Source organism: Choloepus didactylus, chromosome Y, assembly GCF_015220235.1.
Source record: "Choloepus didactylus isolate mChoDid1 chromosome Y, mChoDid1.pri, whole genome shotgun sequence".
NCBI classification, from domain to species: Eukaryota; Metazoa; Chordata; class Mammalia; order Pilosa; family Megalonychidae; genus Choloepus; species Choloepus didactylus.
Genome location: NC_051335.1, coordinates 19174559 through 19201209, shown reverse-complemented (window position 1 = coordinate 19201209; position 26651 = coordinate 19174559). Strand labels below are relative to the sequence as shown.

Sequence of the window (26651 nt, the reverse complement as noted above, 5' to 3'; positions counted from 1 at the left end):
CCAACACATGAGGTCTGCATACAAGAGGAGAAAACTATCACCAAGTCCTTGGAGGAGAAGATGGTCTTCTGAGCTCTCCGTTCCCACCAGGAAACTGTAGGTTCCTTCAGGAGCACCCTTAAAAGCCAGACCTCTGGGTCCTACCTGGTTTTCCAGCAGTTTCAGGAAAAGAGGTGGGGAAGGGACTCCTTGATCATTAGCTATTTTCTAACACATTAGCCATATGGAGGGTGTCATGAAGGCTGCTTCCCTGGGTAGCTTCACTTTTCCTGCCCAGTGCATCTTTTAAATTAAATTCAGTTTTATTGAGATATATTCACGTACCATACAATCCCATGGTGTACAATCAACTGTTCCAAGTACCATCATATAGTCGTGCATTCATCACCCCAATCTATTTTCGAACATTTTCCTTGCATCAGAAAGAATCAGAATAAGAATAAAAAATAAAAGTAAAAAAGAACACCCAAATCATCCCCCCCACCCCACCCTAATTTTCATTTAGGTTTTGTCCCCATTTTTCTACTCATCCATCCATACACTGGATAAAGGCAGTGAGATCCACAAGGTTTTCACAATCACACTGTCACCCCTTGTAAGCTACATTGTTATACAATCGTCTTCAAGAGTCCAGACTACAGGGTTGGAGTTTGATAGTTTCAGGTATTTACTTCTAGGTATTCCAATACACTAAAACCTAAAAGGTGTTGTCTATATAGTGCATAAGAATGCCCACCAGACTGACCTCTTGACTCCATTTGAAATCTCTCAGCCACTGACACTCTTTTCATTTCATTTTGCATCCCCCTTTTGGTCAAGAAGATATTCTCAATCCCACGATGCCGGGTCCAGATTCATCCCCGGGAGTCATATCCTGCGTTGTCAGCTGCCCAGTGCATTTTGAAGCAGACTGCCAAAGCTTCTGATAAATCCATCCCATCCCTCACACCCCTTCCTGAAAGGGAGTTGTACCACAGCTTTTATTCATTAGCTTTTCCCCCAACCCCCTACCCAAGAGCAACTGAGTTTTCGCCTTTGTGACCTTCTGTCTGTCTTTCATCAACAAAATTGCATGACAAGTTGCATATTCAACCTCTGCCCTTGCAAAGAGAAGAAAAAACACTCCTCACAGCCAAGAAAGCCCAAAAAGTAGGAAACCCATGGGAATGAATGAGGTGGGCTCTCTTCACAAGTCCTGGCGGGGAACTTTTATTCTGAACAGATACTATGAACAAACTTGAAGGGAATCGGTTCCCCACAGAAAGCTTTTTATTTCCTATTCCTTGAGGGCCTAATTAATCTTTAAGAATGGCAGCCATGAAGGCAAAGGTGCTGTGTCAGGCATCTATTAGAAAGATGGAACAATAGGAGAAATTGTTGGCATAAAAGGAGAAAGAAGGAATGTCACAAGGGAAGTGCTACAAATTAAACGCACGTGAATAACTGATGAAGGAGGTCTAACGGGCATCACTGGGAGACATCTGCTCTCCCCTCAACCCTCTAGTTTTATCCCTGCCTGGTAGCACCCTGCGTTCATGGAGTTATGGTGGAAGGTCTTGGAGCTGGACTGCTGAGAATGGGCTGGGGTTGGAATAAGCATCAAAATGCTCCTAGACTTTGAAGTCGGTGATGTGCTTACATTAAACTGGTTTGCAGAAGGAAAAAAAAGCAATATCAGAACTGGGGCAGGATGGCAGATTTTAGAGCCACCACTGAAGACCTAAAGGAGGCAGGGTTAGTGGCCCTTTTACTTTTCCACTCTGGCCCTTGCAGAAACTAGAGGCATCCTGCTGAATGACTGCAGACTACCGCAAGCTCAATCACACCTGGTATGAAGGACGTGGTATTGTTGCCAGAGCAGGTTAATAAAACCTCGGGCATGAGGTTATGTGGCCCCTGATTTTGTAAATCAGAAAAAAAAAGATCAGAAAGAGGTCATATTTACATGGCACAGACAACAATATTTGTTTACATTTTTATTCTGGTTTAACTTTCATGCCCTCTGTCAAAAGAGATCTGAACCATTTTTTCATCCTGCAGAACATCACATAGATCCCTTATATGGATGACACCATGATAATCAGACAGGAGGAGCAAAGGGTGGTTAGTATGTGGGAGGTCTTGGTTAAGCAAATGGAATCCAGAAGGTGATGGATAAAGTCTATGAAACTTCAGAGATCTGCCACTACAGTGAGGTTTTCAGGCATTCAGTGGTCAGGGGCATGCTGGGCTGTCCCTCCAAAGTAAAAGACAAATCGCTGCACTTTGCATCCCCTACCACAAAGAAGAAAGCACAGCTTCTGGTAAGGTTGTTTGGGTTCTAGAGGCAACACATGCCACACCTAGAAATAGTGCTCTGGCTCATAAACTGGATAATGTGGAAGGCTGCCAGTGGGGCCTGGAGCAGGAATGGGTTCTGCAGCAAGTCCAAGCTGCAGTTCATAAGATCCAGCAGACCCTACAATGTTGGAGGTGTCAGGGGTGGGAAAAGGCATTGGATGCCATTCATAGCAAGCCCAAGCGGGTAAATCATAACCATGATTCTGACCAAGCCAATGTGATCTACAGTGGAAAACTTTGAGAAAAAGTTACTGGTGAATTACTGGGCCCTGGTGAAACAGAGCACTTACCATGGGGCAAGGGACCATAAATTAGAACTGCCTATTACAAGTCACAAAGTCAGACAAGCCCAGCAGCTGTCCATTGTAAGATGGAAATGGTACATGGGGCATCAGACTCGAGCAAGACCCGAAGTAAGTAACTCAGAGTAACCCAAATAAGCCGCATGAGCAGGAAACACTAATGTCCATGACACCTGCTGCGGTTTCACCAGGGCCCCTAACCTAGCTCGCCCCTAGGACAAATGAGAAGTCCTATATGGCCAGTCTGAGACTGGTTTTGAACAGGTCAGCTCATTTTTGGATGCATGCCGAAACTGGATGGCAGTCTAATTTCTGCCGCATTCAGGGGTGGCCTTGAAAGACAGTGCACACAATTAACTCTAGATATATGCTTTGCTATAGGACAGTGGGATCCCTGCCTCATTGGGAGTGTTTAAACTACAGTCATTTTTTGTTCTTTTTCTTTTTTGAACATTAACCAGTCACAGGGCCAACTCGTCCCTTTCTGACTGCTTCCCCAGGTCTCCCCAAATTCCAGCTTCCGCATGGGAAATTCCCTCATGGTTCAGCTGTGGAAGTACCTGACTCGTGTAGGGCTCAGATGAGTGATTAGGACTCAGCTGAATGTCGCTTTTGCTGGGTCTGCATGCGTGCCACCACTCACTCAGCCCTACTTCTTCTGTCTGTCACCCAAGTGATCATGACTGTCTGAATACCCCTTCATCTTTGAGGCTGGAGAGAAGGACCACAGGGCCAAACCGTGGGTGGAGGCTGAATGGAAACCAGCCAAGTACCTGGAATTATCCCAAAGAGGGTGATTTTGGGCCTGAATTCACCTATCTTCTATTAAGTCAGACACTTAATGAGATTTGCAAAAATGTAAAACAATGCCACTCCTCTCACTAATTTTGATTGGGACAATACTGCTATTTTTTAAAAAATACATTACTTATGTTTACATGTAATGAGTTTATTACTGTTATTTAAAATATAATAATAAATGTTTCTAATTAAAAAAAAAAAAAAGACTGGGCACAGAGAAAAATCTTCCCAGCAGGCAGAGATTGGACCAGTGTACCTGGTGATCCATTTTGCGTGGAAGGGAACGCGGCCCACAGTGATAATATATACAGTTTTCTGGGCAGTAGACAACAGCCTGGCGGTGTGATCAGGGAGCTGGAAGGACAAAGACTGATGATCAAAGACAAGGAGTTCTGGGAAGTGGGGAGATAACACTTGTGGGAGTGGGCCCAAAGTGTGAAGATTTTTGCCTCACAGAATGCTGAAAAGAAAATATTCACACCATAGGGTCACCAAACAGCCACACAGACTAAATTAACTGTCCAATTGAAGGGAGTTAGCCTTTGAAATCAGTGAAAAACAACCGTCCCAAAGGGCACAAGCACAAAGAGGTCACGGAGGCCCGTACAGAGGTGCAAGAGCAAAGACTCTCACTTACTTAAGGCTGATTTATATCCTTTGCCCGTCCATATCCAGTCCACAAGTAATGCAAAAGCACTGGTTTCCTCATAAACTCTGCAACTCTTGGAATTGCTGAGCTCCTGAACTGTTGCAAACGTGGTGTGCAAAAACACACTTGTGGTTTCACGTTCCGTCTCCATGATCAGGGTTGGCGAGCATCTTTTGGGACGTCCATTGCTGACAGGGACTCCCTCTAAGAATCACCGCGGGGGGAGGAGGGGGTGTGCATGGGACAAACTCTGCCCTATCTGCCAAAACCTCCTGGCAATAACATTGCACTGGTAAACATCCAGGCCATCCTCCACGGCTGCTTTTTGCAACACGGCAGAGTTGAGCAGTTGCAACAGAGACCGTACGTAAACCTAAATCATTTCATATCTGACTCTTTACAAAAAAGGTACCCCAATCCCTGATTACCAACTGTTGGTGCCCTTCGCCCATTTCCCTATTGGGTCGTGTGTCTCGGTGTGGAATATTGGTTTGCAGATAATTTCTGCCCTGGGGGCGTCATATCCATCACTCTTCCCTCTTCACAAGCCCACAAGTGTTATCTCCCCACTTCCCACAGAGTGGACTGAGGAGCTCACAGACCCCACTCTTACTCGAAGGTAGATTCACGCCCAGGAGAAGACGGGCAGAAAGAGATCCGACCACAGCCACGAAAAGGGGATTTACTTCAGACGAACGACGGATTTTGGAGGCAACCAAAGGCGTACATTCTTATTGGCCACGTCCTGGGAGTGGGGGTGGGGCGGGCAAACAAGCGGCGCACTGGTTGGCTGGGAGAGGACGAATGACAAGGTCCGAACCGCGAAGGCGCGCAGAATTGGCCTTGCGTTGTTTGCAGTGATCTCGTCAGGCTGCGGTTGTGGTGGCAACGGCGTTCTGTCCTCCAGCGGCCTAACTTGCCCGGCCCCACCTGCCTCTCCCGTGTACCGAGGACATCCTTCGACCCCTGACCAGAGCTGCCGACTGACAACATGAGCTCCCCTGATGAGGTGTCTGTCTGGGGAGCGGGGCTCGGCCCGGAGGGTGGGGAGCGGGGCGGCGTCCGCCGGGGACCCGGACGAGACTTTGATTTGCGGGCCCCGCGGAGCGGCGAGGGCGAGGGCGGGCTCCTGGCCCCGGAGGGGCTCCAGGCCGAGCAGGAAGTGACGGAACCGGCAGAGGCAGAGCTGTGGGGCCAGGACGGTCGACCTGGCTCGCATGCCGACGAGGAGGAGGACGCTGTGGAATACCAACCGCACCATGCTGAGGAGGCCTCGGCCATTGCCAAGCAGCCTACTGACCAGGACACACCAGGAGTCCGGAGAAAACCGGCCCCGAAAAGCCGCACCCTTCAGATGTCCAGCCATTGGGCCGACCTAGACGAAATCCCCAGTGGCAGAAGCGCACATTCGCCTAGCTGTGAGGAATTACAGCAGGCTTCTCCCAGAGTCCGGCCCTGGGGAAACCCTAGAAGAGGCCCTAGAGGTCGGCTGAATATCCCTGTGGATCTCCAGCGGCCTTCGAAGGAAGGCATGATTGGGCCTCCTTCTGACCCCGAGTCATCGGATGAGTTCAGCGAGATACAGATGATGAGGGTGAATATTTACCCCAAAGGAGATGGCCAAGCAAAGACCAGCAGCCAGGGGGATCCCAGAGACACACCGAGACACCTGAATCCCCAAGTCAGGGAGAAAGTCTTCCTTGGGCCAGGCTCTTTCCTGGCCTCCACTTCTCGGAGGCTCACATCAGCCACGGATCGGCAGCCTGTTGGAGAGCTTGAGCTCTTGTCCTCTAAGAAAATGCAAAGTTTGGCCTCTGGGAAGAGAAGCACCAAGCCCAGGTACATGGGAGCTGCTGCTGCAGGCTGCCTGCCTCATGCCACTCTTAAGAAGAAGGTGGCCCAGGAGAAGAAATCCAGCAGTGGTGCCTCCAAAAGTGCCCTGGGGAGAAAATACCAGGCCTTTCTTACATGGGGGAGGATGGTGGCAGGAGGCAGCATGGCACCAGCCACCCTCCCCCCAATCTCTGGTCTTCCGTCTGTTGGAAGGGCCAAGAGATATTCCTCGGTCCATCCGGCAGCCAAACAGTCCAAATACAGCAGCGCTGGGAAGAAACCTGTGGCAGGCAGAACATGGGAGTCTGAGGCAGAGGCTGGAGAAGATAACGATGAAAGTGGAGAGCCAGTCCCAAAGGGTCAAGTGAGTAGGCCATCCTCCTCCTTTCATTCCCTCACCCTGTCCACACCTTCAACACACACACATCTTCACACTTGCACCCTCTGTCCTTTACTCAGTGTATGTCATTGGGTGCCCAGGGTCATCAGAATGCCAAACTGGGGTCATTTTACTAGGAGCAGATACTAAGAGAGCACTGACTATGTGCTGGGCACTGTTCTCAACCTTTACACGTTTTCGGCCTCCTCTCTGGAGAGGGGCTGTGAAAGTTGGGAGCACTGGCAGCTGATTTGGATGGCCAAGCCTTAGAGGTTGGGCTGCAAGCTTCCTGATTCCCACTTCCCAGCTATTCTCCAAGTCTTTCTTGAAGGAGCCTGGGCTTTCTCACTGCCGCCCTGTTCTCCCTGGCTCAGCTCTGCCTCCTGGCCTGGGACTAACTGAGGGAGATTGTGGAAGGAGAGTAGCCTCTAAGTCCCCTCCCAGTTCCCTGCTTCATGCCAGCCCCTAGAGGCATGGATGTGCACGCACACCCCCACACCTATACCCACCCACCCATATCCCCTAAATGAGCCGGAACTCTTTGTTTTAGCTTCCATCAGACTACCCACATTTATCTTGCCTGGCCATGCATCGTGGGGAATTCAGCGGTGGAGACCCCAAGACCAGGAGCTCCCAAGTTCCAGGAAGCTCACAGCCCCTGGTCCTGAGCCAGGGAGGAATCAGTCTCAGAGGGCCTACACCCTCAGGTGAGTCTGGTGGGTTTGGTATGTGGGGAGTGAAAAGGGGAGGCAAAGAGGGAAAACTCTGGCTTGTCAGTTGTGGGCCCTCAGCCCTGCTCTCAGGCCTTTCTGCCTACCCTTTAGCTCCCCCACAGGAAACAGGGTGTAGACAGCGCTGGCTTTAAGCCAAATCATCCTCTGCTTTGGGTTTGGCCAGTGGGAGTGAGTTATGGCAGTGCCCCAAACTCCAGCTCCAGGAGTAGACATTCAGAGGAACAGAACCTTTGTATTAGGTCCTGTTCAGCCACACTGCTCATTCCAGGGACCGGCTGCGGCTGCAGCTCTGCCAGCATCGACCCACAGCCACACTCCCTGGGGCCACGGTCTCTGATGGGTCTAGTCAGGACAACAGGGAGGGCAAGCCCAGGGAAGGCTGCAGGTGCTAGGCAGAGCAGGGGCAGCTGCTTGCCAGCAGAGGGTGGTGCTGGCTCAATTTAGACCCCACTCAGTCCTTTCCATCTCACTCCTAAGCCTGGCAACTGGATTTTGTGTTCTCTTTCAGGTCACCAGGAGCCACTTGATGTTCCCCCAAGACAGGAACGGCAACAGCAACTACCTGAAGCACAGAGCTGCCCTGGGGTAATGCTCTCTCTGGTTCCTAGAAACCCAAGTCCAAACTAAATAGGTGGGATCTGAGTCCAAATTAAAATGACTTATCACCCCCACCTCCACTATCCATCCCGCTCACCCGACACCACAGAGGGGGGTACCTCCTTTCCATCGTGGATTCCATTCCAGTCTAGCCACTGGGCTTGGGATGTGGGTATGGAGGGCTCTGGGGTAAAGGGGAGGATGAGGAGAGAGTTGGCAGGAATATACTAATACTTTCTCTTTCTCCAGTATCTGCTGGGCTAGTGTCTCTTGCGACAGAAGGAAATTGATGACCTTAAACATCAACTTGGTATGACATACCTCTGGCTGGGGCAGGGGCCGAGCAGGGTGTCTTAGTGTGGAACCCAGGGGTGGGGTGGGTTGCAGGAGCAGGCGGCCTCCCAGAGACCAACATCCCTGTGGGTGGAAGACCTAGCAGGCCTGGAGCCTTCTCTGCATTTACGTGAAGCTGTGTGTATGTATAGGAATTTATTGTCGGAACTACATGTACACTTTGTGAACAAGGTCTAGAGATCTTCCCTTAGAACATTTAGAGATGCCGCATTTATTTTCCCTTTAACTGCTGCTTGGTGTGATGGGAGCACATTATTTTAAATTTTTAAATTTAAAAAATTTTTAATAAAGTAAGCAGCATTCCCTTATACCCGTCACTATTATTAGCACTATGTATTACTGTGGTATGTATATTATAATTGATGAAAGATTATTATCATAATTGCACTATTAAGCATAGTCCATAGTTTACTTAGGGTTCTCTTTTTGTGCTGTACAGTCCTATGGTTTTTGTTTATTTGTTTGTTTTTAACAAGTTCTGAATTACTGTGATAATGCACCAAAGTTTGCCATTCACTGGTACTTTGTGTTCCTGTTGAGGAAACATTTGCACACTTAATTCAGGTGTTGGGTGGGTGAGTCACCCCAGGGCTGCTGGGGTAAGATCTGGAGGTGGTTTCAGGGTTTGGCTGTTCCCCATGGGGGCATGGAGACAGGTTTCTGTCTCCCTGTGTCCGGAGTGCCTGGTTATGCCTTTTTCTGTTTCAGCGGTCATGCAGAGCCTCATTGACAAGTTCCAGGCCCTTTGAAGTGAGTGTTACACATACCATACCCTTCCTTAGGCTTGGCTTTTCAGGAGGGCTGTGTGCTGGCCCTGGCTTGTGCCTCTTCCCTGACTGCTGTTTGACAGGTTGAACCCAGCATTCGTGTGCCAGAGAAATTCGTGTGCCAGAGCTGGTACCTTTCAAGCCCAGGAGCCGCAGCCAGCCTGGATCTCTCCTGTTCTCCTACCCCCACCAGGGTTTTCTATTTCCCTCTGTTTGTCTCCTCCCCACCCCACCCCACCCCTACCCCCAGTTCAAATTAAACCAGTTTCAAATTAAAGTTCCTCTCATATTCCGTTGTCAGCCCTCTATGTTTTGGGGTGTATGTGGCAGTGTGGGAGTACTCAGTATCAGAGATATCTTACAGTCGAATACCTCTTGTATTCTGTGATCTGCCTTCTCTAGCAGGGTCTCACCAAGCACCCTGTGTCTCTGCACCATGTAGCTGTTCCTGCCACGTTAGCATTTCCTCCCTTACTCCTATCCCCCCTCTTCATGTTCTCTCCTAATGTCCTCTTCTTTGTTCTATTAGGTCCCATTCATCACCGCATTCCCCCTTCCCTTTCAGCAGGAAACTCTGAGAGAGAAAAATTTCCAACCAAGAATACTTTATCCAGCAAAACTCTCCTTCAAATTTGAGGGAGAGCTGAAATTTTTCACAAACAAATGCTGAGAGATTTTGCTAATAAAAGATCTGCCCTACTTCACATACTAAAGGGAGCCCTACCAACAGAGAAACAAAGAAAGGAGACAGATACAGAGAATTTTAACAGACATATATAGAACATTACATCCCAGGTCACGGGGACACACATTCTTCTCTAGTGATCACAGATCTTTCTCCAGGATGGACCGTATGCTGGGACATAAAACAAGCCTCGGTAAATTTAAAAAAAATTGAATTTTTTCAAAGCACATTCTCCAACCACAATGGAATACAAATAGAAGTCAATAACCACCAGAGGCTTGGAGAATTCACAAACACCTGGAGGGTAAAAATGAGGGGGAGACAAAAACATTCCTGGATAATAAAAACTGAGGGACTTCATCACCAGTAGATCAGTCCTATAAGAAATGCTACAGGGATTGAGCAGCCTGAAAGGAAGGGACACTAGACAATTGACTGAAACTACATGAGGAAATAAAGATTTCCAGTAAAGATCACATGGTAAATATAATACCAATACTACTGTATTTTTGATTTGTAACTCCACTATTTACTTCCTACAGGATCTAAAATACATAAACTGTAATGATAAATCAGTGGTTTTGGACTCAATGTAAATTATGTAATTTTTGACAAGAACTACATAAAGGTGGGGGAATGGTGGAGTTTAGGAACATAGTTTATGTGTCCTCTTGAAGTTAAGTTGGTATCAAAGAAAAACAAGATTGTGATAGACTTAAGAGGTTAAATTTAAGCCCCACGGTAAACACAAAGTATCAGAGAATATGACCATAGAGATGAAAAGTAGAATACGGGTTACAAGAAGTGGGGGAAGGGGCAATGGGGAGTTAAGAAATGAGTGTAGGGTTTCTGTTTGGGGTGAAGGGAAATTTCTAGCAATGGATGGTGGGAAGGTGATGGCATTGCAACATTCTAAATGTGATTAATCCCACTAATGGAATGCTAGGGAGGGGTTGGAACAGGAAGATTTAGGCTGTGTATGTTTCCACAATTGAAAAAAAGATAGTCTAAATAGATAATGACAATTAAATGCCAAGGATGAACCTGGATGGGATCTGAGGATGGAGGGAAGGAGGCTCAAAGGGACACAGGTGGGACATAAGAAAAAAAAAGGAAATACAGAATGTAAGCTTTGTATCAATGTTGAATTTCCTGAACTTCTTAGCTGCGCTTAATGGGATTGCATACAAGAATGTTCTTGTTCATGGGAAATGTATATGTGAATTATATTGTTTGTTCAAAGATAAGTGCAGCTTGGTCTCATATGTTCAGAAGACAGAGCAATTGATAGATGATAGATAGGGAGGGAGGGAGGGAGAGAGAGGGAGGGAAAGAAAGAAATGGTGGTGTGACAGGATGTTAAATTTGGTGGATCGGGGTATCGGGGGAGGGGGGTCAGGGTATGCTGGAGTTCTGTGTATGGGGTTTGTATTGTGTTTGCAACTATTCCTGTAACTTTGAATTTATTTCAAAATAAAATTTAAAAAAAACTGAAGGAGAGTATGTGAATATAGCTCAATAAAATTGAATTAAAAAACAAACAAACAAAAAATAAAACCTAAAAAGGGTTATCTATATACAGCATGGGAGTGCCCACCGGAGTGACCTTTCAGCTCCATTTGGAATCTCTCAGCCACTGAAACTTTGTTTCGTTTCGCATCCCCCTTTTGGTCAAGAGGATGTTCTCAGTAGCATGATGTCAGGTCCAGATTCATCCCTGGGAGTCATGTCCCACGTTGCCAGGGAGATTTGCACCCCTGGGGGTAGGATCCCACATGGGGGGGGAGGGCAGTGGGTTCACCAGCCGAGTTGGCTTGGCTGGAGAGGGAGGGCCACATCAGAGCAGCAGGGATGTACTCAGGGGGAAACTGTTAGGCACAACTGTAGGCGGGTTTAGCCTCTCCTTTGCGGTGGCAAGCTTCATAGGGGCATGTCCTGTGATGGAGGGCTCGGCACATCGAGCTGTTAGTCCTCAATGTTTGTGAGAACATCAATGACGATCCAGCTGAGGAAGGCCAACACTTCCACGATTTCCCCCAGCTCCTCAGGGAGGCCCTGTATATGTATTTTTATTCTCTGTCCAAATTACTTTGGGATGTGTCTCTATTTCACACTAACCTATGCAAACCTACCAGGTCTCACTTCCTATTAAAAGTTCCATGTACTTATGGTATTTGAAAAAAAGAAAAACTGAGGGAGAGATTAAGACATTCCCAGATGAACAAAAGATGAAGGTGTGTATCACCACTATACCAGCCCTACAAAAAATGCTAAAGGGAGTTCTTCAGGTTGAAAGGAAAGGACACTGGACAATACATTGAAGTCATATGAAAAAAATAAAGGTTCTGGTAAAGAGAATGACATGGGTAAATGTAATTGCTAGTACTGTTTTAATTTTTATTTCTAACCCCACTTTTAACTTACTACAGGATCTAAAACGCAAATGTATAAAAATTAAGGATGAATCAACAGTTTGGGACTTACAATTCACACATTTGTAATTTTCGACAAGAACTACCTGAAGTCGGGGGACAGAGGAGTATAGAGACATAGTGTGTTATGCCATTGCAGTTAAGCTGGTATCAAACCAAATGAGATTGTTAAGATACAGGATGTTACATTTCAGCTCTGTGATAACCACAAAGCAAATACTGGGAAAACATGCACAGAAACAAATGAGAAGGGATTCTGAAAGTTTCACTAGAAAAATAAGCAACGTACTTGAATAGGTATTTTTCCAAAGAAATACAAATGACCAATAAGCACATGAAAAGATTTTGAATAACATTAGCCATTAGAGAAATGTAAAGCAAAACCATAATAAGCTACCACTTCACACCCACTAGAATAGCTATTGTTTTAAAAAAGGAAAATAATAAGTGCTAGCAGGAATGCAGAGAAATAGGAACTTTAGTACATTGTTGGTGGGAATGTAAAAAGGTGCAACTGCAGTGGAAAACAGCTTTATGGTTCCTCAAAACTTTAAACATAGAACTACCATATGTCCATGTCCTGGCACTCCTAATTTTAGGTATATATCCCAAAGAACTGAAAGCAGGGACTTAGACAGATCTTTGTACATCAATGTTCATAGCAGCATTACACACAATTGCCAAAAGGTGGAAGCAACTCAGAGACCCATCAGCAGATGAATGAATAAACAAAATGTGGTGTGTGGATAAATAAAATGTGGTATATACACACGATGGAATACTACGCGGCAGTAAGAAGGAACGGTCTCGTGAAACATATGACAACATGGATGAACCTTGAAGACATAATGCTGAGTGAAATAAGCCAGGCACAAAAAGAGAAATATTATATGCTACCACTAATGTGAACTTTGAAAAATGTAAAACAAATGGTTTCTAATGTAAAATGTAGGGGAACTAGCAATAGAGAGCAATTAAGGAAGGGGGAACAATAATCCAAGAGGAACAGATAAGCTATTTAACGTTCTGGGGATGCCCAGGAATGACTATGGTCTGTTAATTTCTGATGGATATAGTAGGAACAAGTTCACAGAAATGTTGCTGTATTAGGTAACTTTCTTGGGGTAAAGTAGGAACATGTTGGAAGTTAAGCAGTTATCTTAGGTTAGTTGTCTTTTTCTTACTCCCTTGTTATGGTCTCTTTGAAATGTTCTTTTATTGTATGTTTGTTTTAACTTTTTTTTCATACAGTTGATTTAAAAAAGAAGGGAAAGTTTAAAAAAAAAAAAAGAAAAACAAGGAAAAAAAGATGTAGTGCCCCCTTGAGGAGCCTGTGGAGAATGCAGGGGTATTCGCCTACCCCACCTCCATGGTTGCTAACATGACCACAGACATAGGGGACTGGTGGTTTGATGGGTTGAGCCCTCTACCATAGGTTTTACCCTTGGGAAGACGGTTGCTGCAAAGGAGAGGCTAGGCCTCCCTATGGTTGTGCCTAAGAGCCTCCTCCCGAATACCTCTTTCTTGCTCAGATGTGGCCCTCTCTCTCTGGCTAAGCCAACTTGAAAGGTGAAATCACTGCCCTCCCCCCTACGTGGGATCAGACACCCAGGGGAGTGAATCTCCCTGGCAACGTGGAATATGACTCCCGGGGAGGAATGCAGACCTGGGATCGTGGGACGGAGAACATCTTCTTGACCAAAAGGGGGATGTGAAAGGAAATGAAATAAGCTTCAGTAGCAGAGAGATTGCAAAAGGAGCCGAGAGGTCACTCTGGTGGGCACTCTTACGCACACTTTAGACAACCCTTTTTAGGTTCTGAAGAATTGGGGTAGCTGGTGGTGGATACCTGAAACTATCAAACTACAACCCAGAACCCATGAATCTCGAAGACAGTTGTATAAAAATGTAGCTTATGAGGGGTGACAATGGGATTGGGAAAGCCATAAGGACCACACTCCACTTTGTCTAGTTTATGGATGGATGAGTAGAAAAATAGGGGAAGGAAACAAACAGACAAAGGTACCCAGTGTTCTTTTTTACTTCAATTGCTCTTTTTCACTCTAATTATTATTCTTGTTATTTTTGTGTGTGTGCTAATGAAGGTGTCAGGGATTGATTTAGGTGATGAATGTACAACTATGTAATGGTACTGTGAACAATCGAAAGTACGATTTGTTTTGTATGACTGCGTGGTATGTGAATATATCTCAATAAAATGAAGATTAAAAAAAATGTGGTGTGTGTGTGTTGTCTGTTTTAATTTTTTGATAAAGTTAAAAATTAAAAAAAAGGAAAGGAAAGAAAGAAAAAAAATGTAGAACTTTAATTGAATCAAGCCTCTAGATCTATTCAATATTCAGGAAATACAGGGAACATACCAAAAGGATGCAAGCAGTAAAATCCATGCTATGGGGACGCTCTATAGGACAAATAACCCAGGTTCTTCTTCAAATAAATCCCACAGGAGGAAAAAAAAGGAGTGGGAAATAGAGGAGGAATCTATAGATTAAGAGAGTCAGGAACCTATTAACCAATCACAGCGTATAGTCCTTATTTGGATCCTGATTAGAAAAAACTAAAAACAAACACAAATATTTATGGGACAATCAGGAAAACTTGAACAGTGATTGTATATCTGATGACATTAAAGCATCACTGCTAATTTTTTAAGAGGTGATAATGTTTTTTGTGGTAATGTTTAAGAAGTATCCTTATGTTTTGGACATATATACTGTAATATTACAGGTAAAATGAAATGATATCTGGTATTTCCTTCAAATAATCTTGGAGGGCGGGGCAGGGTTAGGGGCATATAGATGAAACAAGATTGGCCATGACTTAACAACTGCTGAAGCTGGGTGTCAGGCACATGGAAATACAAAATACTATTCTCTTTACTTTTTTATGTTTGAAATTTTCCCTAATAAAAAGTGAAGAAAAACGAGCCAAAGAGAAAAGACAGATTACCCATATAAAGAAAACTGACAGATGACTTATCAACAACAAAAATCAAGGTTTAGAACAGTGTATATAGTATGCTACTATCTATGGAAAAAATAACGGATTCACATAGACACTTATATTTGCATTGGTTTTTATCAATAGGACACATTAAAATTGTTAATGGGAACTGCTTCTCAGTAATGGATCTGGGAAACTGGGAAAAAGAGGTGGATGACGACTCTTAACATACCTTTTGTATTACTTGAATTTTTTTACCTCGGCCTTGTAGTACCTTTTTTTTATTAATTCATTTTTATTGAGATATATTCACATACCATGCAGTCATACAAAACAAAGTGTACATTCAATTGTTTACAATACCATTACATAGTTGTGCATTCATCACCAAAATTAATTTTTGACACTTTCATTACCACACACACAAAAGTAATAAGAATAAAAATTAAAGTGACAAAGAGCAATTAAACTAAAAAAAGAACACTGGGTGCCTCCCCCCCCCCCATTTTTCTATTCATCCATCCATAAACTAGACAAAGGGGAGTGTGGTCCATATGGCTTTCCCAATCACATTGTCACCCCTCATAAGCTACATTTTTATACAATCATCTTCAAGATTCATGGGTTCTGGGTTGTAGTTTGATAGTTTCAGGTATTTACTGCTAGCTATTCCAATTCATTAGAACCTAAAAAGGGTTGTCTATGCTGTACGTAAGAGTCCCAACCAGAGTGACCTCTTGGCTCCTTATGGAATCTCTCTACCACTGACGCTTATTCCATTTCCTTTCACATCCCCCTTTTGGTCAAGAAGATGTTCTCCATCCCATGATGCCAGGTCTAGATTCCTCCCCGTGAGTCATATTCCATGTTGCCAGGGAGATCCACTCCCCTGGGTGTCAGATCCCACGTAGTGGGGAGGGCAGTGATTTTACCTGCCAAGTTGCCTTAGCTAGAGAGAGAGGGTCATATCTGAGCAATAAAGAGGAATCTGGGAGGAGGCTCTTAGGCACAATTATAGGCAGGCCTAGCCTCTCCTGTGCAGCAACAGTCTTCCCAGGGGCAAGTCCCGTGGTAGAGGGCTCAGCCCATCAAACCACCAGTCCCCTATGTCTGTGAGCACATAAGCAACCATCGAGGTGGGGAAGCCCAACAGCCCTGCATTCTCCACCAGCTCCTCAGGGGGGCTCTGCATATATTTTCATTGTTTTTGTTTTATTTTAGTTTTATTAATTAACTATTTTTAAAAAATTAACTATATCAAAAAAACATTAAAACAAAACAAAATAAAAAAAATTTCAAACAAACCATAACATAACAAGGGAGTAAGAAAAAGACAACTAACCTAAAATAACTAATTTACTTCCAACATGTTCCTACTCTACTCCAAGAAAATAACCTAATATAGCAACATTTCTGTGGACTTGTTTAAAAAAATTTTCTCAGTAGTCGAGGAACGAGAGTTTCTTTTGTTTTGTTTTTATTTTTATTGAGATTTTTCAGATACCATACAATTATCCAAAGATCCAAAGCGTACAATCACTTGCCCCTGGGTACCCTCATACAGCTGTGCATCCATCACACTTAACTTTTGTTCAATTTTTAGAAACTTCTCATTACTCCAGACAAGAAATAAAGTGAAAGATGAAAAAAGAAAAAAAAGAAAAGGAAACTTTAATCCTTCCCAGCCCTAACCAACCCCCCTCAATTGCTGACTCGTAGTATTGATATAGTACATTTGTTACTGTTTATGAAAAAATGTTGAAATACTACTAACTGTAGCATATAGTTTGTAATAGGTATATAGTTCTTCCCTATATGCCCCTCTATTATTAACTTCTAATTGTATTGTCATACATTTGTTCTGGTTCCTGGAAGTGATTTCTAGTATTTGTACAGTTGATCATGGACATTGCCCACTATAGGATTCAGTTTTATACATTCCCATCTTTTGACCTCCAACTCTCCTTCTGGTGACATATATGACCCTGAGCTTCCCGTTTTCACCTCATTCACATGCCATTCAGCACTGTTAGTTATTCTCACATCTTGCTACCAACACCTCTGTTTATTTCCAAACATTTAAGTTCGTCCTAGTTGAATATTCTGCTCATACTAAGCAACCACTCCCCATTCTTAAGCCACGTCCTATATCTTGGTGCCTTATATTTCACGTCTATGAGTTTACATATTATAATTAGTTCCTATCAGTGAGACCCTACAATAATTGTCCCAATGTGTCTGGCATATTTCACTGAGTATACTGCCCTCGAGGTTTTGTCATCAACCCATTTTTTTTTAACATGGTTTTGTTCACTCACCATACATTCCATCCCAAGTAAATAATCGATGGTTTTCTGCATGGTCATACATTTATGTGTTCACCACCTTCACCACTATCTATATAAGGGCATCTGCATTTCTTCCACAAGGCAGGAGGGAGAGTCAAAGAAGGTAGGGAGGCAAAAGAAAGAGGGAAAAAAATGACAGCTACGAAGCAGCAAAGGAAAAATAACCTTAAATCAAAGTAGAATAAAGAATCAGACAATACCACCAATGTCAAGTGTCTAACATGCCTCCCCTATCCCCCCCTCTCATCTGCATTCACCTTGGTATAATCACCTTTGTTACGTTAAAGGAAGCATAATACAATGATTCTATTAGTTACAGTCTCTAGTTTATGCTGATTGCATCCCTCCCCCAATGCCTCCCCATTTTTAACACCTTGCAAGGTTGACATTTGCTTGTTCTCCCTCGTAAAAGAACATATTTGTACATTTTATCACAATTGTTGAATACTCTAGATTTCACCAAGTTACACAGTCCCAGTCGTTATCTTTCCTCCTTTCTTGTGGTGTCTCACATGCTCCCCACCTTCCTCTCTCAACCGTATTCATAGCTACCTTTGTTCAGTGTAGTTACATTGTTGTGCTACCATCTCCCAAAACTGTGTTCCAAACCACGCACTCCTGTCTTCTATCACCCTGTAGTGCTCCCTTTAGTATTTCCTGTAGGGCAGGTGTCTTGTACACAAAGTCTCTCATTGTCTGTTTGTCAGAAAATATTTTGAGCTCTCCCTCATATTTGAAGGACAGCTTTGCTGGATACAGGATTCTTGGTTGGCGGTTTTTCTCTTTCCGTATCTTAAATATATCACACCACTTCCTTCTTGCCTCCATGGTTTCTGCTGAGAGATCCGCACATAGTCTTATTAAGGTTCCTTTGTATGTAATGGATTGCTTTTCTCTTGCTGCTTTCAGGATTCTCTCTTTGTCTTTGACATTTGATAATCTGATTATTAAGTGTCTTGGCGTAGGCCTATTCATATCTCTTCTGTTTGGAGAACGCTGCGCTTCTTGGATCTGTAATTTTATGTCTTTCATAAGAGATGGGAAATTTTCATTAATTATTTCCTCTATTATTGCTTCTGCCCCCTTTCCCTTCTCTTCTCCTTCTGGGACACCAATAATACGTACATTATTGTACTCTGTTTCATCCTTGAGTTCACGGAGACGTTGCTCATATTTTTTCATTCTTTTCTCAATCTGCTCCTTTGCGTGTAGCCTTTCAGGTGTTTTGCTCTCCAGTTCCTGAGTGTTTTCTTCTGCCTCTTGAGATCTGCTGTTGCATGTTTCCATTGCGTCTTTCATCTCTTGTGTTGTGCCTTTCATTTCCATACATTCTACTAGCTGTTTTTCTGAACTTTTGATTTCTGCCGTATACATGCCCAGTGCTTCCTTTACAGCCTCTATCTCTTTTGCAATATCTTCTCTAAACTTTTTGAATTGATTTAGCATTAGTTGTTTAAATTCCTGTATCTCAGTTGAAGTGCACATTTGTTCCTTTGACTGGGCCATAACTGTGTTTTTCTTAGTGTAGGTTGTAATTTTCTGTTGTCTAGGCATGGTTTCCTTGGTTATCCAAATCAGGTTTTCCCAGACCAGAACAGGATCAGGTCTCAGAGGGAAGAAATATTCAGTATCTGGTTTCCCTGAGGGTGTGTCTTAGAAAATTACTCCGCCCTTTGATGCCTCGGGTCACTGTGCTTTTCTGCCCAGCAGGTGATGCCTGTTAGCCTATAATTCTTGACTGGTGTGAGGAGGTATGGCCGTGTTCCCCCAGGCTCTGGGGTCTGGTTCTGAATGGAAAGGGCCCCACCCCTTTCCTCCTAGAGAAGACAGACTCCCCAGGTGGAGGTCATTAGCATTTCAACGGTCTCACTCTCTGCTTGTGCTGTCTCCGCCCTTCCCCGAGTCACAGCCCTGGAAACTGAAAATGACTGGGGCCTTCTCCACTGAGCCAAGAAAGAAAGAGATGGTCCCCTTCAGACCCAGTCCAAGGCGACCCTCCGGCTCTCCAAGGTCAGTCGTCACCCAAAGCCTCTGTCTGTTTTTTGGGGATGCGTACCTGTAGTGAGCAGTTCACACTCGCTACTTAAAACCCCAGTTGGAGCTCAGCTGAGCTGTATTCGCTTGCTGGGAGAGAGCTTCTCTCTGGCACCACGAGGCTTTGCAGCTTGGGCTATGGGGTAGGGGGTCTCACGACTTGGTTCCGCAGGTTTTACTTACAGATTGTATGCTGTGTTCTCGGGCATTCCTCCCAATTCAGGTTGGTGTATGATGAGTGGATGGTCTCGTTTGTCCCCCCGCAGTTATTCTGGATTATTTAGTAGTTGTTTCTGTTTTTTTGTAGTTCTTCCAAGGGGACTACTTAGCTTCCACTCCTCTCTATGCTGCCTTCTTGCCCAAGCTCCAAGAGAGTTTCTTGACTTAGTAAAGATTATCTATAAGAAAACAAGTGCAACCATCATACTCAATAGTAAAATACTAGTGGCATTCCCCTTAAAGTCAGAACAAGGCAAGAATAGTCACGTTTTATGGCTATTAATCAACACTGTTCTGCAGGTTCTGACCAAAATATTAAGACAAAAGAAGAAGATAAAAGCTACAAATGTTATAAAGGAAGAGTCAGAAATTGTTCCTGTTTAACTATGATATAGAAAATCCAAGAGAATCAATTGAAATAATATTAGAATTAAACAGAATAAAGAGTTTGGTAAGTTTAAAATCAATAACTTTCCTATATAAAACAATATCCAATTAGGAAATAAATTGAGGAAAGAGATCCCATTCACAGTAATGAAAAAAAAAGGATATAGGAATAAACCTAAGAGGAAATGCACCATTTATATGAATAAAACTACAAAACTTTACTGAAGGCTATAACTATGATCCAATAAATGAAGAGAAGTACAATATTCCTGAATCAGAAGTTCAATAATTGAAAAATTGCCAAATAACTATAAATTCCAATAACAATTTTATTGGGATGAGGGGTGGACAGATGGTAGAACAGGACAAGCTGGTTCTGAAGTTCATCTGGAAGAATATAAATAAGAGTCAAAAAAGTTTTAAAACATAGAATGAGGGATATCAAATTTTTATATAAAGGTGTGATTGGTTCAAGAATAGACAAATAGATCAATGGAACTGACTAGAGAGACAATTATGTGTATATAATGAACACAGCATTGCAAATCCCTCGAGAAACTACTTAAAGTATACTAAAAGAATGTGGAAAACTTGTATAAACCCAAACAGAGAAAAAGTTCCAGTTGTTTTCCAGAGGCAGGAAGGACATTGGAGAAATGGTAGGTGAAATAGCACCTGGGTGGAAACACTGCCCTAGTGCAAAGAGGGATACAGATGAGAAAGGTTCCACTTTACCAGAAAACCTGTGGAAAGGCTCCAGAATCCAAGACACCAAGTACCACAGGAGGTAGGGGTAAACATTTAGAGCTGAAAGCAGACTTTAAAGGAAGTCTGCACATTTCATTTAAAATGCACACCCTTTCTTCTAAAAAGAGGAAATGCAAAAAAAATGAGATACCATGGAGGCAGAGCAAGACGGCAGCAAAGAGAATGTGGAATTCAGTTAGTCCTCTAGAGCAACTAGTAAACAGCCAAGAAAAGGGACACAGAGAACCAGGAACCAACACCGGTCAATTCGGCGAAACTGGGTGGCTGGGGACTGGCTCTGAAAAGGGGCTTTCTCTCTTTTTCCTTTTTTTTCCTCCCATTCCAAGTAGCTCATTAAAGAAAGCCTCAGGCATTTTCAATTGTCAGCACTGATCCAGGCAAGAGGGGAGTTAACAGAGTCAGAAAAGAGGAATTCACTGTAGGAGATAACTCCCTAAAGGGTGTATCTTCCCTAAGAAAAGGGGGGCAGGGCCCAGCTCAAGTGGCTGCCCTCCCTCGGAGAATTCAGACACCAGGGCCTGGGGGAGAAAAAAAAAACAAACCAGAAATAACTTAAGCTTGGCTGCTGAGACCCTTGGCCCCTGGCCAGGACAGGATCCCCCAAGAATTAAAGGGACGGCACTCTTTACACCAGTGGGGAGTTGTGGGCTGACAAGCGCCACCTGCTGGACATGACAGGAAAAGCACAGAGTCTAGAGGCTTCACAGGGAAGTCTGAGAACCTGCTGGGACTCATCCTCAGGGAAACATGATACTGATTATACCTTCCTCCTGAAACATGGGCCCATCCAGTCTGAGAAAATATGATTGGGGTAATCATGGAAACCAGATTGCTAGACAACAAAAAATTATGAGTCAAATTAGGAAAAACGAAGATATGGCCCTTACTTACACTAAAAAGGAGACACAGGAGTTGAAACAACCAATAAAAGATCTTCAAACAAATATGATAAATCAATTCAAAAATCAAATCAACAAGTTGAGGGAAGATATGGCAAAAGAGATGAAGGATATAAAGAAGACTTGGGTGAATCTAAGGAAAAACTCAAAAGTTTGAAAAAACAATTGGCAGAACTTATGGGAATGAAAGGCACAAAACAAAGGATGAAAACACAATGGAGACATACAATAGCACATTTGAAGAGGCAAAAGAAAGGATACATGAACTGGAGGACAGGCAAACTGAAATCTTACGCACAAAAAAACAGGTAGGGAAAAGAATGGAAAAATATGAGCAAGGTCTCAGGGAATTATACGACAATATGAAGCACATGAATATATGTGTCATGGGTGTCCCAGAAGGAAAAGAAAAGGGGAAATAGTGAGAAAGTATAACGTAGGAAATAATCACTGAAAAATCCCCATCTCTTATGAAAGACATAAAATTACAGGTCCAAGATGCGCAGCATACCCCAAACAGAACAGATCCGAACATATATACACCAAGACACTTGTGCAAGTTTGAATGTATTATGTCCCCCCAAATGCCACTATCTTTGATATAATATTGTGTGGGCAGATATATCAGTGTTAATTAGATTGTAATTCTTTGAGTGTTCCCATGGAGATGTGACCCACTCAACTGTGGGTGATGACTCTGATTGGATAGTTTCCGTGGAGGTGTGGCCCCACCTATTCGGCATGGGCCTTGATTAGTTTACTGGAGCACTATATAAGCTCAGACAGAAGGAACGAGCTTGCTACAGCCTAGAGTGACATTGAAGAATGCAGAGAAGCTGAGAGTAGTTGCAAATGGACAGCTTGAAGACGGCCATTGAAAACAGACATGCTCCAGAGAAGCTAAGAGAGGATAAACACCCCAAGAGCAACTAAGAGTGACATTTTTGAGGAACTGCAGCCTAGAGAGGAACGTCCAGGGAGAAAGCCATTTTGAAACCAGAACTTTGGAGCAGACGCCAGCCACGTGCCTTCCCAAAAGAGGTTTTCCGGATGCCACAGGCCATCCTCCAGCAAAGGTACCTGTGCTGCTTTGAATGTATTATGTCCCCCAGAAAAAGCCATATTCTTTGATGCCATCTTGTGGGGCAGACACATTAGTGGGGATTAACTTGGAGCATTTGGATTAGGTTGTCTGCATGGAAATGTGCCCCACCCAACTGTAGGTGATAACTCTGATGAGATATTTCCATGGAGGCGTGGCGCCACCCATTCAGGATGGGCCTTGATCAGTGGAGCCATATAAATGAGCTGACAAACAGAAGGAACTCAGTGCAGCTGTGAGTGACGCTTTGAAGAGGAGCTACAGCCAAGAGGGACACTTTGAAGAAAGCACAGGAGCTGCAGATGAGAGACAGTTTGAAGATGACCGTTGAAAGCAGACTCTTGCTCTGGAGAAGCTGAGAGAGGACAAACACCGCAAGAGCAACTAAGAGTGACATTTTTGAGGAACTGCAGCCTAGAGAGGAACGTCCTGGAAGAAAGCCATTCTGAAACCAGACCTTTGGAGCAGACGCCAGCCACATGCCTTCCCAGCTAACAGAGGTTTTCTAGACACCATTGGCCATCCTCCAGTGAAGGTACCCGACTGCTGATGTGTTACCTTGGACACTTTATGGCCCTAAGATGGTAACTGTGTAACCAAATAAACCCCCTTTTATAAAAGCCAATCCATCTCTGGTGTTCTGCATTCTGGCAGCATTAGCAAACTAAACAGATTTTGGTACCAGAGAAGTGGGGTGCTTTTGCTGCTGAGTTTGCAAATACCAAACATGTTGGAATGGCTTTTGAAATGGATAAGGGGAAGATTCTGGAAGAATTGGGAGGAGCTTGATAGAAAAGGCCTAAACTGCTTTGAAGAGACTGTGGAAAGATACTTCTGATGAGGCCTTGAAGAGAAATGATGAATGTGTTGTTGTAAACTGGAAGAAAGGCGATCCTTGTTTTAAAGTGGCAGAGAATTTGGTAAAATTGAGTCCTGGTGTTGGACGGAAGGAAGAATTTGAAAGTGACACCCTGGAATACTTAGCTGAGATCTCCAGACTGAGTGGAGGATGTACCCTGGCTTCTCCTTGCAGCTTACAGTAAAATGTGAGCAGAGAGAGATAAACTTAGAACTGAAGTCTTGAGTTCAAAGAAACCAGAAGCTGATGGCTTGGAAAATTACAGGCCTCCACGGGGTAGAATCCCAGAAGCTACAGCCCAACATGAGGATGTTACCAAACATGGAACTCTGCCACCATTTCAGTACAAGCCAAGATTGTAAAAGAAGTTAAGCAGAAAGGATTTGTGGAAAGTCCTATCGTCTGATGGCTTTGACCCGTGTGCTTCATGCAAAGCCAACAGAATTTTTGCGAGATCTTTATAGGCAGAGATGCTGCCAGTCTGGACTGGAGGAGACAGACAAGGAACAAACTGAAGGAAAAATCTCTTCAAAGACAGAGCCATGGAGGTTGAGGTCTGGAGTCAAGAGGCCTTGGGCTGGAAGAGTGGAGTGGCCCACATGCATGGAAAGGGTGAGTTTGCCCTGGAGGTTGAGGGTGGGCATTCCGCCTCGATGCTCTGGAAGAGTTTTGCTACCCAAGGTCCCAAAGAGGGTGGAGCACATTCCCAGGGAATTGGGGAGAGCCGGGCTGCCACCCCACTGTTCTGAAGGGGTTGAGCATGTGTCCTGGAGATGGAAGGGAATCCAGGTGCTGCCCCGAAATTTGAGGAGGGTGGGGCTGAGAAGGTGATCTCCCCATTGTGTGGATATGTTGGAACACTCACCCAAGCGTTTGGAGAGGAAAGGTCTACTGCTCTCTCAAGCCCCAAGGATGCAACGTCATTCTGTAAATGACTCTCAGACTTTGAAATCTAACAGAGTTTGTCCTGCAGGTTTTAGGGACTGTTTTGGCCCTGTGAACCCTGTTTTCCTTTCAGTTTCTCCTTATTGCAGTGGGAATGTTTATCCTATGAATGTCCCTCCTTTGTATATTGGAAGCACATAAGTTGTTCTAAGTTCACAGATCCATAGTCAAAGAAAAAGTATGCCTTAGGACTGACCACGCCTATAATTGATTTTGATGGGATCTCGTACTTACCTACTGTTACTGAAATGAGAAAACGTTTTTCTGATATTGTGATGGGATGAATGTATTTTGTATTTGGAAAGAATATGTTTTTCTGGGGTCCAGGGGGGTGGAATGTGCCAAGAGGGACACTTTGAAGAAAGCACAGGAGCTGCAGATGAGAAACAGTGTGAAGACGGCCGTTGAAAGCAGACTCTTGCTCCGGAGAAGCTGAAAGGGACAAATATCGCAAGTGCAACTAAGAGTGACATTTTTGAGAAACTGCAGCCTAGAGAGGAACATACTGGGAGAAAGCTGTTTTGAAACCAGAACTTTGGAACAGACACCAGCCACGTGCCTTCCCAGCTAACAGAGATTTTCCAGACACCGTTGGCCTTCCTCCAGTGAAGGTACCCGAATGCTGATGTGTTACCTTGGACACTTTATGGCCTTAAGACTGTAACTGTGTAACCAAATAAACCCTCTTTTATAAAAGCCAATCCATCGCTGGTGTTTCGCATTTCAGCAGCACTAGCAAACTAGAACAGTACCCTACTGTTGATGCATTATCTTGGACACTTTATGGCCTTAAGACTGTAACTGTGTAACCAAATAAACCCCCTTTATAAAAGCCAATCCATTTCTGGTGTTTTGCATTCTGGCAGCATTAGCAAACTAGAACAACACTTAATAATCAGATTATCAAATGTCAAAGACAGAATTTTGAAAGCAGCAAGAAAAAAGTGATCCATCACATACAAAAGAAGCTCGATAACGTGGAGAGGGATGTGCCTGTTTACTGTTGGTGGGGAGGCAGCCTATCTGAAGGACAATGCGGTGGTTCCAAAAAAAACTAAGTATGTGGGTGCCACAAGGTCCTGCAACCTCATTATGGGATATATTCTTGGAAGAGCAGAGGGCAGGGATATGAACAGACATTTGCACACTGGCATTTATGGTGGTAATACGTTCACAATCTGCAATGGATAGAGGTGGCCTAAGGGTACATCGACTGATGAATAGGATGGTGAAATGTGGTGTATGCATACAATACATTATTGAGCAGCTGCAAGAAGGAATGAAGCTATGAAGCACACAACTAGGCGAACGGATCTTGAGGACAGCATTCTGAGTGAAATACACCAGAGAAGAAAAGGCAAACATTACAATGCCACACTAATACGGACAAACTATAATGTGTAAACTCTGAGAATTGAAACTTAGTGCAGAGCTTATCAGGGAATGCTTTTGGTAATGGTTCCTAGACTGTAAACTCTTACAGCAGTCACATCCATTCCTGAGTTGTAATGGTTATCTCTGAATTCTGAGATGGTGAGCTGTTTCTGTATAACCTGGCTGGTCTCTGGAACTTTGGGTATCTGTGTGACACCTGAAACTCAGAGCTAGAGCTCAACAGCTATAAATGTCAGTATTACCTCATACAGCAAGTGTTAAAAAAGCTGAAAAAGAGTTCAGACTTCAGTTAGAAATATGAGTGAAGCAGATATGGTTAGGTCTAAGGCAAATCAGGCCAAAGGATAAAGGACGATATTGACTGTGTTTTAAAACTTCAACTTCAGTGTGAGACAAAGGGAAGAGAAGTTTATTTGGTGCAGGATCTATATTTTTTGCAGCACACTAAATAAATTAACTTGTATGGTCACTTAATTCAAACACCCTAATTACATAGAACTTTGAATAGGAAGTGAGATCTATTAGGTTTGTACACATTAGTGTGAAATCCCGATATATCCCAAAGTAATTTGAGCAAAGAACAAAAATATATTTGTAGGGCTTCCCTGAGGAACTGGGGAAGAAACTGAAAATGTTGGACTTCCCCATCTGGGTTATTACCAATATTCTCACAAACATCGAGGACTAACAATTTAGTAGGATGAGTCCTAGATCTTGGGGCTTGCCCTTATGAAGCTTATTACTGCAAAGGAGAGACTGAGCCTACTTATAATTTTGCTTAAGAGTCTCCCCCAGAGAACCTCTTTGTTGCTCAGACCGGCCCTCTTTCTCTCTCGAATCCCATGCGGCAGGTGATCT

General features: G+C 43.8%; 1 protein-coding gene across 1 annotated transcript in view; it reads right to left on the bottom strand.

The window, feature by feature from the left end:
• Positions 1 to 7783: 7783 nt before the first annotated feature.
• LOC119524030 (mediator of RNA polymerase II transcription subunit 12-like) overlaps positions 7784 to 26651 on the bottom strand; it is a 39711-nt gene continuing 20843 nt past the window's right edge. Inside the window, 1 exon segment of the mRNA XM_037822710.1 lies at positions 7784 to 7819. Within this exon segment, the coding sequence (XP_037678638.1) occupies positions 7784 to 7819 (36 nt within the window).